A 12,644-nucleotide genomic window follows, 5' to 3' on the forward strand; every position below is an offset into this window, starting at 1 on the left:
TCTTAGGGCCTGGGGAAGCAGTGCATACACACACGCACAGACCAGACCTAGTCACAAACACACAGGCGAGCTCAGTTTGACCCAGACACATACACACATACTAACAGCCCTACACTGTCATGGAAATACTTGTATCTGTACACGTGAAAGCTCCCATGATCACCCCCGTCCACACCCATGTATGCCATACAGCCAGGTAAGGCCCTGCTCCCAGCAGACGAGGCCTTCATGGCCATGCCAGCAGGTGGGAGGGTGTGGCAGGGGGTAGGCAGGGTCCCTGGCACACAGGCCCTGCCTGGCCAGGTACAGGGCCGGGGGAGGGGCCCTCCCCTAAAGCTTTCCGTCATAGCTCCCCACGCACCTCAACGCACCTCGCTACAAATACACTCATTAGCTGCTGTTTACAGCGGTCCTGGCACTTGGATGAGCGCAGATATTATGGCCATCCAGCTGCCACCCGCACATGCACTAGGTACACACACAGACAGTGCCTCTCCCCCCGACTCCGCCCTCCCCTTCCACCCGTGGACTTAATCACATGAAGATACCAATTTCCCAGACATGCAGCTTTGCAGGGGTTCTAGCTCACAATACCTCAGCTTCTGGTCCATTCTATCCCAAGGGGTCCTTCCAGGTGGAGGCTGCAGAGACCCCCCAGAGCAGGCCGGATGCACCTGCCCACCTTCCAACCAACTGGACCTGGAATTCCAGGCGCAAGCTCTGGGCACAGTCCAGCCCCTTCCACAGGTCCCATGCTGTCTGCCAACTCTGTTGCAGCCCTTGGGGAATTCTGCTGGGTGAGACCAAAGCCCTGCCCTGTAGACACTAGTTGGACAGGGCCCAGCAAGGCTGCCCCTGCTGCCTGGAAGGTCAGGGACCTCCATGCCCATGGAACTGGCAGAATTCACCTGGCATCACCAGCTGGGGTTCCCTGGCAAGGCAGGCAGGCAGGCACCCAGGCTGGGCCTGGCACAGGCTGGTGTCGGCACCTGGCCAGACCAGTGAGTGCCCCGACAAGAGAAAGTTGACCTCTTGGCCACATATGCCACCTGCCGGGCACTGTCCGTGGAGCAAAGGACCAGCTCTATAAAGGGCTGCCCATGCCCACCTGGGATGCCACAGTGCTCTGAGGAGCCATCAAGCCAACTCATTCTCCAGCTGGGGGTCATCAGCTCAGAACTGGGCCTCCCGCCCCCACGTGACCCCTCCCAGCTCTTCTCCCTGCTGTTCTTGGCCTCACTCCCCTGGGGGAACCAGTTATTGAAAACGAAAACGGTCCATCAGATTCAGTAAGGATTCAAAGTCCCTGAGAGAATAGGGGGGTGGGTGGGGAGTGGGATTGGGGGACTCAGGAGGGGCAGGAGGGGGAGGGAACCATATACGGCTCCTCTGCCTGTCCCACACAACATCCTGCAATGGCCGTGCTAGAGGGTGTAACAAGCAGACAGCCCCCATTGGCACTCCATGTTGCCCTCAATGCCCCTTATGCCTGAGCTTGGGTCAGCCAGGAGCAGAACCCAGCTGCCCAGGGCCTGTCTTTGCTCACCTGGCACCCACCTATTGACCTGCCTTCCAGCTGTCCCCTTACCTGTCACCTACTGGCCTGTATGTTCCCACCTCAATCCGGCCTGCTCTAATCCCCTCCCCAGTATGAGGAGGGGCTTTGGGGCTATCTCCCTCCCCACTATCCCCCAGCCCTCAAGCAGGCAGCTTGTTGATCAAGCTTCCCTGCAAGGCCACAGAACAGTGTGAACCAGGGCCATGGAGGGGGCCTATCTCCATGGTAACACAACAGCTTGGGGGCACTGGCTACCCTGGCCCATGCCCCATTGAAACCATCCTCGCCCCCTCTGGGTTTTAGACTTGCCCAGCCTCAGGTCCTCCACTGTGTCCTGGCCTGTGGGGAGATCATGAGATCTTCAGTCCGGACTCTGACTCAAGCCCAGGATGCAGGCCAGGGAGGCCCGGGCATGTGCCGATGGGGCAGGCTTTGGGGTGGTAGGTGGGAGGAGAGAGGTTGTTGGTGAAATGGGTGGACACAGTCAGGCCTCCTTGGACCTTCCCACGCTCCAGCCCTGGCCTCTAACCCAGGTGTTCCTCAGGGCACACCCTTGATCTGCCCTTTCAGCCATACCCCTAACTTCTGCACCTCCCTCACCCACCATCAGCCTCTGCCCCTAACTTGTGCCCAGTGAGTGGAGGGTTGGCCTGGACAATCTAGTGGATCCTTCGCCTTGAGAGAAGAGGCCAGCTGTGCCAAGGCCCCCTGCCCTGCATGCCCCCAAGGCATGACCTGCCTGGTGGAGCGTCTGTAGGGAACAGAGCCCACTAACAGGTGGGACAAAAGAAGGCTTCAGGCACTACTACCCCCAGGGACAAGCTCACAGAGGGTTGGGGGCAGGGCAGGCAGCCTTCAGGACCTAACCTCTGTCCCAGTGGTTCCCTCTCTGGCCTTGCTTACCAGCTCACTGCAAGGTCACCTCTCCCTCCCTCTCTCTTTTCCTGCCGCTGTCCTGCCTGCCCACTGCAACGCTGACCCCTGCAGGCCTGCTAGGGCCTGCCTGGCCTGGGGACAAGCAGTCCGAGAGAAACAGGGACTTCAGGATGAACCAGATGGTGAAGGCCGAGGGCAGGGAGAGGCCCTGAAGTCTCAGAGTAGGCAGAAGGGAGGCTGCAGGTATGGCCTAGGGAGGCTGGGCAGAGTGTGGAGCTGGAAGCTGGGTGTGCATGGGAGGGGGCTGGTCTGGGTTCTTCATTGGACTCCAATTATTTCCCACAGTCCCTTTCTTCATTCACAATAGATCAGGGAACCAAGGGCCTGGGGGCCAGGGGCCCAAGTAGGGAGAGAACTGCACCTGTCAGGTAAGGTCCTAGCAGTAGCTGAGCCCTTGGGGACCTGCACAGTAAGTGGGATGAGGGAGGGAGTACCACAGGGATCTTCTGGAACCAGCATGAGGCAAAGGGGAGCAGGAGAGGACAGATTTTTTTTTTTTTAAGGATTGGGCCGCAGGTGTTCCTGAGAGTGGGATGAGAGGATCAGGATATAAAAGGCACTGGCTCCTGGGAGACCAGAGGGGAGGGGAGGAGTGGCCTGAGTTACAGAGAAATCAATTTGCATATCTCAGTCCCAACTGGTACCAGCCAAGGGGAGAGGGGGGAGCAGAAATGGGGGACACAGAGCCCTGGCTGGGGGAGCTGAGTCTGGGGAGCCTTGGGGGAGCTTGGGGGAAGGGAAATCTGACCTGGAACTATAGGGCCTACAAAGGTGGGCAGGGATGCCAGAGGGCAGATGCCAGAATGAGATCTCTGACTCTTCAAGGACCCCAGACGACTAGACTCAAAGGCAGACTGTGCCCTCTCCAGCCTATGTCTGACCCCACCCAGCCCAACGCCCACACCAGAGAGGAGTTAGCCTCAGGCTAGCCCCTTTCCCAGTCACAGCTGCCCTACCACAGACACTGGTGGGTCCTGCAGCTACAACTGGGGTGGGCAAGACAGGTCCCAACTGCAGCCAGAGAGGCCCATTCAAGGAGGGAGTGAGGGAAGAGTTGGGGGCTGCCAGCACACCAGGGATGGCACTGGACTCCAGACCCTTTGCCTAGAAGATGCCAAGCACGTCAAGCTGGCCTCCGTGGTGAGGGCAGAGGTGCTTGGAGGAGTGGTGATGTCATGGTGCCCAGGCATGGGAGAGAAGAGGAGGGAGGGAGAGGGGATGAGGGCATGGCCCCAGGCCAGTGGCCTAACAGGACAGAGGGGAGGCTGTCAGCCTGGTGGGCGAGGGTACGGAGAGTGTCCTTACTGCTTCCCTACCTTCCATCCTCATACCCCAGAGCTGGCTTCTGAACTAAGCTACTGGCTTCTAAGAAGGTGAGCAGAGCAAGAGAATACTCCTGCCATGGGCCATGTGCTGGAAGCCGGCGGCCTCTTTGACGAAGATGCCAGGGTAGGTGACCTAGGTCCAGACAGATGAGGGGAGGGCTCTCCACAGGCAATGCCCCTTCAGCCCTCACCTAGAGGACATTCAGAGAAGGGTGCAAGGTTCCAGAGAAGGAGACTGAATCTCTCACCCTCATATCCAAGTGCTGAGTGAGGGCAATGTCTGGCGCCCAGTAGGTCGTCCTTAATATCGACTGGGCTGAAAAGAATTGATGGGGGGTGGGAGCCGATTCCTTAGGAGGCAGGGACAGGCTGAGGCTGCCCCTAGAGGGGAAAGAGCAAATGTGGGGCTGGGGCAACAGTGGGCAAAGCCAGCACCCACTGGACTGCCTTCAGGAACCTCAGGGCTGCAGGCTCCTTCTGTGCAGGGTCTTAGAGCCGTTCCTTCCCCACAGCACCGCCGCCCCCAGGAGGCTGGCAGCAGGGAGCCTGGAGGCTCTTCGTTTGGGAGCACATCCTGGGCTGGGGAGTCGTGCTTTTAGCATCAGAGAGAAGCCCAGAAACAGTCCCTGATGCCAGAACTGGCAGACTGTGGGTGCTGGGACTGGGTGGAGCACCCCAGGTGGAAGCGGGGATGGAGCCTGGGCAGGAGCTGCAGGGGACCTGCCTACAGGTGGGCACTGGGTGAGGAGGCATCAGGAGCCAAGGAGGAAATGGCAGAGCAATTTCCAAGGAAGACGGGAAGATTCTTCGGCTTTGGCTTAGAGGATACCAAGCAGACAGTGGGCTCCCAGGCCACTCCCCTGGCGGGCGAAGCAGAAGGCAAAGGAGTTCGGCCCTCCCCCGCCAGGACAGGAGAGAGTTTGGGGTTGTTTGCTTCCCCCTCCCCAAGCCTAGGAGAACATTCTCTTGGCACCCCCATTCTCATGAGCCCCTGCTCTCTTTCCCTTCAGGCACCCCCGTTTCACTCATCAAGGCCCCTGCGGTTCCCCACCCCCCAGAGCCTCCCTGCCCAGCTGCCGCACCAGATTCCCACTTGCCCCCTGGCACCCTCTCAATTCACAGTTGGCACTGCGATGCCACTCCGCTCCCCTGTGCCCACAACCTTGGCCAAGAGCTGCCGGGATCCTCGCCCTGGGGTCCGCCAGCCCTGGCACCCCCGGGGCACCGGTGCTGGGGAGACGCGGGTGCCTCTGAGGGCACTGCCCGGCTCCCACAGGGGCAGCGGCTCCTCGCTCCGCCACACACGTTGTCCTTGGGCTGCTGGGGGGTAGGGGAGAGGTCCTTGTGGGGACACTGCGAAGCCGGTCCCGGACATCCAGCCTGGCAGTGTCCAGACTGCGGGGGATCGGGGTCCGAGCCGCTGCCGCTCGAGCCCGCGCCCCCGGGGCTGGGATGACCCCTGGGGGAGCCCGTGCGGCTCCGGGCGGACAGCAGCCCCAGGCTGGGGCTCCGAGACGGCGTCCGGCGCTGCCGCCGTCCTGCCCGCCGGTGCGGGGCGCCCCAGCCCGCCGGGGCCGCGCTTACCTGGGCTGGCCGCCTCCGGGTCCCGGTACATGGTCCCCTCGTCGCCGGTTCCCTCCGGGCTCCTCAGAGCCGCCCGCGGCCGCGCGCTGCTCCGCCGCCGCCGCCGCTGGGCATGGGGCCGGGCGACCCCCGGGGGCGGGTCCGAGGGCGGGGGCCGAGCGGGCTGCAGTGGGCCCCCCGCCACCTTCCCCCCCCGACACCTGCCGCCCCCGAAACCGGCCGAGCCTTCTTTCGGCCTGGCCGGTGTCCGAGTTTGGTGTGTGCGGGGCCTGTGTATGTGTTTGGTGGTGTGTGAGGCCTGGTACCCGGCCGCCTGCCACCCGCCGAACCCCGGCCAGCCCACCCGCCTGCCCCTGGGGGCCGCCAATGACCGCACCGCCGCCCCCCGAAGCCACCCCGCGCCCCGCCCGCCCGCCCGCAGACCCCGGGGGGAGGGCCGCCGAGCCCCACGGCCGGGCTTGTCCGGCCAAGGGGTCTGGCTCCGCTGCGCGACCCACCCCCAGCCCGTGCTCCCCCGATGGCCGCGGCCTGGCACCGGGCAGGGCCGCAGAGCCGGCCACCTCCTCCGAGGTGCCCTATGGCTCCGATCCAAAAGGCGTGGAGATCCACTCCGGGTTTTCCGCTTGCTGGCGGCTCGAGGGCGTCAGCTCCGGACTCAACACCGCGGCGGTCCAGGGCAGACGGGCTGGTGTGTGCAAAAACCAGGAGTGGAATTTTTGGCAGCGCTGAGCCTGGGTCCGCCAGTCCGATCTTTCTCCAAGCTCGCACACAGGTGGAGCCGAAAGGGCTAAGATCCCTGCCCTCGGTGGGAGGTTAGGCCTAGTGGCCTTCCTCACCTAAACCAGCCCCACGAAAGAAGAAAATAGACTTTTCAGCCTCTGGTTATCCCTCTTCAGCAGCAGCTCCTCATCTGATCCTCCTCTCTATTCCTTGACCCTAGCACTTGGGAGGGTAGGAAGGAAATCCCTCCTTCTCCTTCCAACCCTGGACCTCTCTTGGTCCTCTCTGCCTCTCTGCCGGCTTAGCACAGTCTAAATCAGGTGAACACTCATTTCTCTACAGAACTGGGACGATTTGATTCTGGGGCAGGGAGGAGAAGAGACCTGTCTCCCAAGGATATGAAAAATCCGGAACTGAACCATTAGTGGTATGGTAGGCAGAGACCTCTCTGCACACACCTACCTACCTAATCACCTACATACACACACACACACAGAGACATGCTGCCCCCCCCACACACACCCACACAGACATGCTGCCCACACAAAGAGACACATACACTGACGCTCCCCACGTACAGGTGCTGCCCCTACCCTTCACTGATGGGTCAGGTAAGAGGGCAAAATCCCTGGGTCTGTGGCAGCATCCTGCTCTCCCCTGTGCTAAGAATGCAGTTTGCAGGTAAGCCAGGCTTCCCAGAGTCAAGGATTCTTATTTTCACCCTGAGAAATCCACTTTTGCTGGCTTTATACTGCACTACTCACGCCCAGCCACATCTCCACCTGCCCATAGTGCAGAAGGCAGCCAGGAACAACCCTCTATTCTCAAGTCTCCCCTGACACACACACAAACAGACCCCATCCCCTTGAAATCACATGGAGTCTATCCCCAACCACCACCACCACCACCACCACACACACACACACACACACACACACACACACACATTCACCTCCACCTACAGCTTTTCCGGTTGAGAAAAAGATAAGGAAGTTCCCCCAGCAAACCTCCATGAAGACTGTTCCAGCGCAGAGCAGATTTCCTGGGAATGAATGTTCTAAATAAAAATGGAAGGAAAAAAGGCATCGTAGGTTAAGGCCACAATTCCTCAGTGGCCAGAAATCTCAGCCCTCACCCTGTGGGGAACGGCCGTCCTATTCCATACATCTCACAGCTGTCTTCCCTCACTCACCCACGTGCAGCCAAGAACCCAGGAGTTATCTACACTCTGCTTTAGGGCCTGGCAAACCCCAGAAAGCTAAGCCAACAGGCTGGGACTGCAGGGTCTGCAACCTTGGCTCATTCCCCCACCCACCCCAGCTGCCTCTCTCATTGCCCTAGTAAAGAGTAAACAGGGGCTGGGTATGGTAGCTCACACCTGTAAGCCCAGCACTTTGGGATGCCGGGGTAGGAGGATCACTTGAGCCCAGGAGTTGAGGCCAGCCTGAGCAACATGGTGAGACCTCATATCTACAAAGAAAAAAAAAATTAGCCCAGTGTAGTGGTGCGCCCCTGGGGTCCCAGCTACTCGGGAGGCTGAGACGGGAGGATGGCTTAAACCCAGTAGTTTGAGGCTGCAGTGAGCCATGATTGTACCACTGCACTCCAACCTGGGCAACAGAGTGAGCCCAGTCTCAAAAAAAAAAGAGCAAATAGGGCACCCTCAACCCCCCACAACAGGTGGGCACACAGACAGGTTCCCTGCTGAGGAATCTCCCCACTCCAGATCCCTCCACCCATCAATCTGAAAGTCCAGAGAGGGAGAGCAGAATTCCTCATTCCACCACTCGACAGGTCTTTACAAAGCATCTAAAGTTTTTCAGAGTTGACAGAGAGGACATCTGAGAGATTCCCCAGGCTGCCCCTTGCAAGTGTCAGGTGGTAAAGGCAAGGCCTCTAGAAGAGAAGGAACTGACCCAGGGAGCTAAAGGCCCTGGAGCCAGCACCCCGGGGAGCTGGTGACAGAACCCAGAGTAAGAAACACTCTGGTTGAGACTCCCAGCCCTTTGCTAACCACTGTGGGATTCATGAGGAGACTCAGTGCTTGCTCCCATCTGAGGGCTTATAGCCTGTTTCTTACAAGAATGTGAAGCCAAGTCTTATCCTCTCCTCACAGGCATTAGACAGTCCTTGTTCCAGGATGTCAGAGCTGGACAGCTCCTCAGACACACAAGAGAAACGCCATGAGACATAGTTGTGCAAACTGCGGCTCTGGGGCATTGGGAATCTTGGGTGGTTTTTAAATTCCTGCTTGCAGCATTGACACAGAAAAAGCTTTGAAGACACCCCTTCTCTAGGCCTCAGTCACTTTGTTTAGGGGACGCAGAGTCATGGGAAAGAGGAAAGAATACAGATTTATGTGGCGCTGCCATCATTGCTGTGTTTACCCTGGGCAGACACCTCTGGGCCTCAGTTTCCTCGTCTCTACAATGGGAATAATAACACCTATTTCCTTTGACTATTGTTAAGTTTAAGCATGGTGAAAAAATCAAATAACTTAAAATGATACTTGGGGGACCGGGCGCGGTGGCTCACGCCTGTAATCTCAGTACTTTGGGAGGCCGAGGCGGGCAGTTCACAAGGCCAGGAGTTCGAGACCAGCCTGACCAACATGGTGAAACTCCGTCTCTACTAAAAAAAATAAAAATAAAAAAATTAGCCGGGCGTGGTGGCATGCGCCTGTAATCCCAGCTGCTGAGGAGGCTGAGGCAGGAGAATTGCTTGAACCTGGGAGGCGGAGGTTGCAGTGAGCTGAGATTGCGCCACTGCACTCCAGCCTGGGTGACAGAATGAGACTCCATCTCAAAAAAAAAAAAAAAAAGAAAAAAAAGATACTTGGAACATATAATTTATTCTTTATACTTTTTGAATGCCTTTATTATTATTGTTGTTGCTATTTGTTTACCCTTAACAGAGACAACACATACTCCCCATTCCCATGTGTTGCCTGTCAGGAAAGTTCTTCCAGATGTCTAACCATGAACCATTCTGCTGCATTAGAAGGCTACTCTCTCCTGCTGGAATATCGATGAGAGCCGAGCCAACTGTGAGCTTCTAGGAGCTGCTGGGCTCCTTGACCCTCCCAGCCTGAGCCAGAATCCAATCCCAATTCTGTCTTCTGAGCACTCATGAAGAACTGGGTAGAAGCAGTAAATGGAGCCTGCAGGAGTGAGCAGGTCCTCTGAGGAAAAAGATCAGAGGCTGTGAATCACCCCTGCCCTGCCCTTGGGTCTTGTCTCTCATAGGGGAGGGCCTGAGCCTCTGGGCGTTCAGCTTCTCCCCTTCCAGCCCCGATAGGAGGAGGGCCCAAAGAGGCCCTCTCATTCTGTTTCGTTGCTGGTCCCCTGTCCCGGGTTCCATGACGTGGCAGGAAATGCGGGCAGCACCTGTTCCCCAAGGACTGCCCTGCTGTGTGCTGCAGACCCTTCAGGCCTGTTTCCGATCTGGCACCATTCTCAGGGCCAAGAGTCCTGGGTCGGCTTCAGGGAGGGACATTCTGTCCCTCAGGCGCAGATGCTGGGCCTGCGCTCTCCCAAACAGGGCCCCTGAGGCTGCCTGGCTCTGTTGCTAGGCCACGGCTAGGAGGCAGAGCTCCTGAGTTCCCCTCTGGCCTCTACCTGGCATGGCCTTCATTGTTGCTGTCTCCCCACAGTCCTTTCCCCCTACCCCCACCCCATTGGCTATGGGCTGAATTATTAATAAAAATGCTGAGGAAGATGTTTGTGCAGCTCACGTGACAGAACAAACACACCTCTCTCCTTGCCATCATCCATGTGGCAAGAGACCCAGGCTGAGCATTCGCCTGATTCAGGAGGGACAGGCTGAGACCAGCTGGAAGGTGTCTGTGCAGGGCAACAGCAAAGCCCACTGGTGGTGACAGGCCAGGAGTGAGGACTTGTTCTGTCATCCTGTCCCTGCTCCTACCCGCTACTCTTCCCCATCCTCTTCTGCAGAGGACAAGAGTCTGGAGAAGATAAAAGTATAAAGTTAACAGATATCTCCATCCCAGAAACGACATGACAGCAAACTACTAGGAGGCAGCTGCAGCCATCTCTCTACCCACCTCATCACCATCAATACTTGCTGATCTATTGCCTCCTCTAGCCAGATCCAGTAACTACCAGATCTCAGAGGCCCACCCAGAGTCTATGCTTGTCACATTGCTGTCGGGCTATGCTCTGGGGGCCTGGTGCTAAAAGGCAGGGTTTGGACCGCAGCATCAAGGGAAGAATCTGAGACTCGAACTTGGGTCCTGCCTCTGTCTGTTTCTCTGTTTGGCTTTGGCTGGTTACTTGACATCTCTGGGCCTCAGCTTTCTCATCTGTAAAATAAGGCTAAGAATTGCTTCACACAAAGATGTGAGAATTCCCTGGGGAGATGGCAAGGGCTGGGTGTCTTTCCTGGTTCCCTAGGGGTAACCCCAGGCACCAAAGACCCTGCTGCAAGCTGACCTTCCATAGCTATAGGCCCCCAAGAGTCTCTCAGGCCATGTTACAGGGCAGAAACCCTATTCCCACCCCACCCTCACCCCATCTGTCCTCCCACACCCCTTCGCCCTGTAACCTCTTCATCCAGGTTCTGGCTCTCAGTCTCTCTCTTCTCCATGGTCACCCTGACACTCCCCAAGTGCTTGGCTCAGCCCCTTAAATCCCTCACCACCCTTAAAAGATTAAAGTTGGTATTGCTTCTTCTGGCTTGGGACAGCCCCAGCCTTGGTCAGAAGTTTGGCCTTGGGCCTCTGCTCTGAGACATTCCCTACCCCTTGGGCAGCTCTGGGACCCCTGAGACTGACTGAGGGCCACGGGGGCTAGTGAGACCCCCTCCCTGGGATGCACTGTGGAAGCACCTCAGTTTGCTGATTACTAGATGAGTGACCCGGGGTTAGCCCCTCAGTCCTTCTGAGCCTCATTTTACCACTCTGTACCATAGGATGTTGTTTTTTAATCTTGACTGGGTCTTGGACCCCTGTGAAAATCTAATGAAGTCAGTGGACCTCTCCTCCCTAGAAAAGTGCATACACAAACACAGACACAACATTTTGCCCATAATTGGTGTGTGTTGGGGTGCGGGTCCTTCGGGTTCCAGATGAAAACCCCTGGCCCAGAAGCCTGCAAGACTGCCTCCAGCTCCGTCAGTCTGAACCCAGTTCTCTGCCCTCCCCATCCTCTCCACAGTGACTTTTGGGTGTGGGGGAAGAGGGGAGAGTTAGGGAGGTGGGCTGCTGGCCTATCCACACCTTTTCTCCCTCCTGCCTCAGTGGGCCCCTCCCCCAGCATTTCCTGTGGCTGGTGCCAGCTTGTCTGCAGCTCAGATCAGCATTTCAATCTCTCTTGGAACCCACTGAACTGGCTTCACCTGCCTTTCAAGGTATTTAAAGGTTCTTTGACCAAACGCTTTTTGATCCTCCGCTGATGGGAACCAAGCAGAAGCTCTTTCGCCAACTGTCCCCCCTCCCCCTACATGATTAGTCTCTAAGAGCTCTTTTGATATTGCAGAAACCTTCTGTGGTTTGTTCAAAGCCGTGGGCCTTGCAGCCACCTCCCCCGGGGACCCAGGCCAGTCAGCTCCAGCCTCCACCGCCCATACCCAGGGGTGGCCTAGTTAATGGGGGCCTCCCAGAGCTGAACGACTCTGGCCTGAGTTGGACCCCGAGACCCGAGCCCAGCTGGTAGAGGGGTCAAGCCCCGCTCCTCTCAGGGAGCCCAGGCCAGGTCTGGTAGTGTGGGGTGGGGGACCTGTTCCCCAGCCTTCAGCGGTCCATGACTCTTCTTCCCGCCCAGCTGAGGCTGCACAGACAGGCATGCAGGCCCACGATGATAGCAACTGACCTATTTCCAGGTCTGAGGCTGAGGCTGAGAAGGGGAAACTGAGGCTCTGAGAAGTCCAGGGTTCAGGCCTTGGTGTGTGAGGGGGCAGGGGCCAGAATCCACCAACCCAAGACCTGCTCCAGCAGCCCCACCCCAGCCAGCACCACCCGCCGCCCACGCTCCTGGTCCTCCAGGGCCGCGCAGAAGGCGCGCCTGGGCTGAGTCCCAGCTGCAGAATTCTTGGGGGGCGGGGGACGAGGCGTCTCCGCTCTTAATAGCTGAGCGCCCGCAAACGCCCGGCCTGGGCTCGAGGCCGGCCCCTCCAGGGACGAGCGCCCCCAGCATAGAAGTCTTTCTCTGCAACTTGGACGGACCCACCCAGAGCGCCCCAGTATCCGGCCCGGGGCGGGGATGCGCGTGCGCGGAGGGGGTGCCGCGGAGCCCGCGTGAGCAGACAAATTACCGCGGACCTGAGAGGACGCGTCCGCGCCGGCCCGGAGGGAGGAGGGGGACGGTACACAGATGGTGGGCGGGGGAGACGACTCTCTGAGGGATCCCCAACCCCAGGATTGAGGCCCCACCCTAGCTGGAGTTGAAGACTGCAGTGGGGGTGTGGGCCTATCCCTCGCAGGTGGAAGGGTGATCTGCCCCGGGAGAGCTGTGACTGTCCCAGTTCCGCGATCCCTGGCTCTGGGCTCAGGAGGATGACAGGAA

General features: G+C 58.5%; 1 protein-coding gene and 1 long non-coding RNA gene across 14 annotated transcripts in view; both read right to left on the minus strand.

Annotated features, from left to right (window-relative positions):
• The window catches only part of SYT7 (synaptotagmin 7), a 66,534-nt gene extending 60,962 nt beyond the window's left edge, over nucleotides 1-5,572 (minus strand). For all 13 annotated transcript variants that reach the window (XM_032153043.2, XM_032153041.2, XM_032153042.2 and 10 more), the window contains exon 1: nucleotides 5,404-5,572. In XM_032153043.2, the coding sequence (XP_032008934.1) occupies nucleotides 5,404-5,434 (31 nt within the window). In that variant the 5' untranslated portion in view covers nucleotides 5,435-5,572. The remainder of the gene's footprint in view (nucleotides 1-5,403) is intronic.
• A 3,399-nt stretch (nucleotides 5,573-8,971) lies between these two features.
• On the minus strand, nucleotides 8,972-10,078 carry LOC131383610 (uncharacterized). The gene is made up of 2 exons (XR_009213764.1): nucleotides 9,875-10,078; nucleotides 8,972-9,304 (listed from the first exon to the last, which is right to left on the minus strand). It is a non-coding gene; the product is annotated as an uncharacterized LOC131383610 (long non-coding RNA).
• Nucleotides 10,079-12,644: the final 2,566 nt, after the last annotated feature.

The sequence above is a fragment of the Hylobates moloch genome, unplaced genomic scaffold (genome assembly GCF_009828535.3).
Source record: "Hylobates moloch isolate HMO894 unplaced genomic scaffold, HMol_V3 SCAFFOLD_5, whole genome shotgun sequence".
Classification (NCBI taxonomy): domain Eukaryota; kingdom Metazoa; phylum Chordata; class Mammalia; order Primates; family Hylobatidae; genus Hylobates; species Hylobates moloch.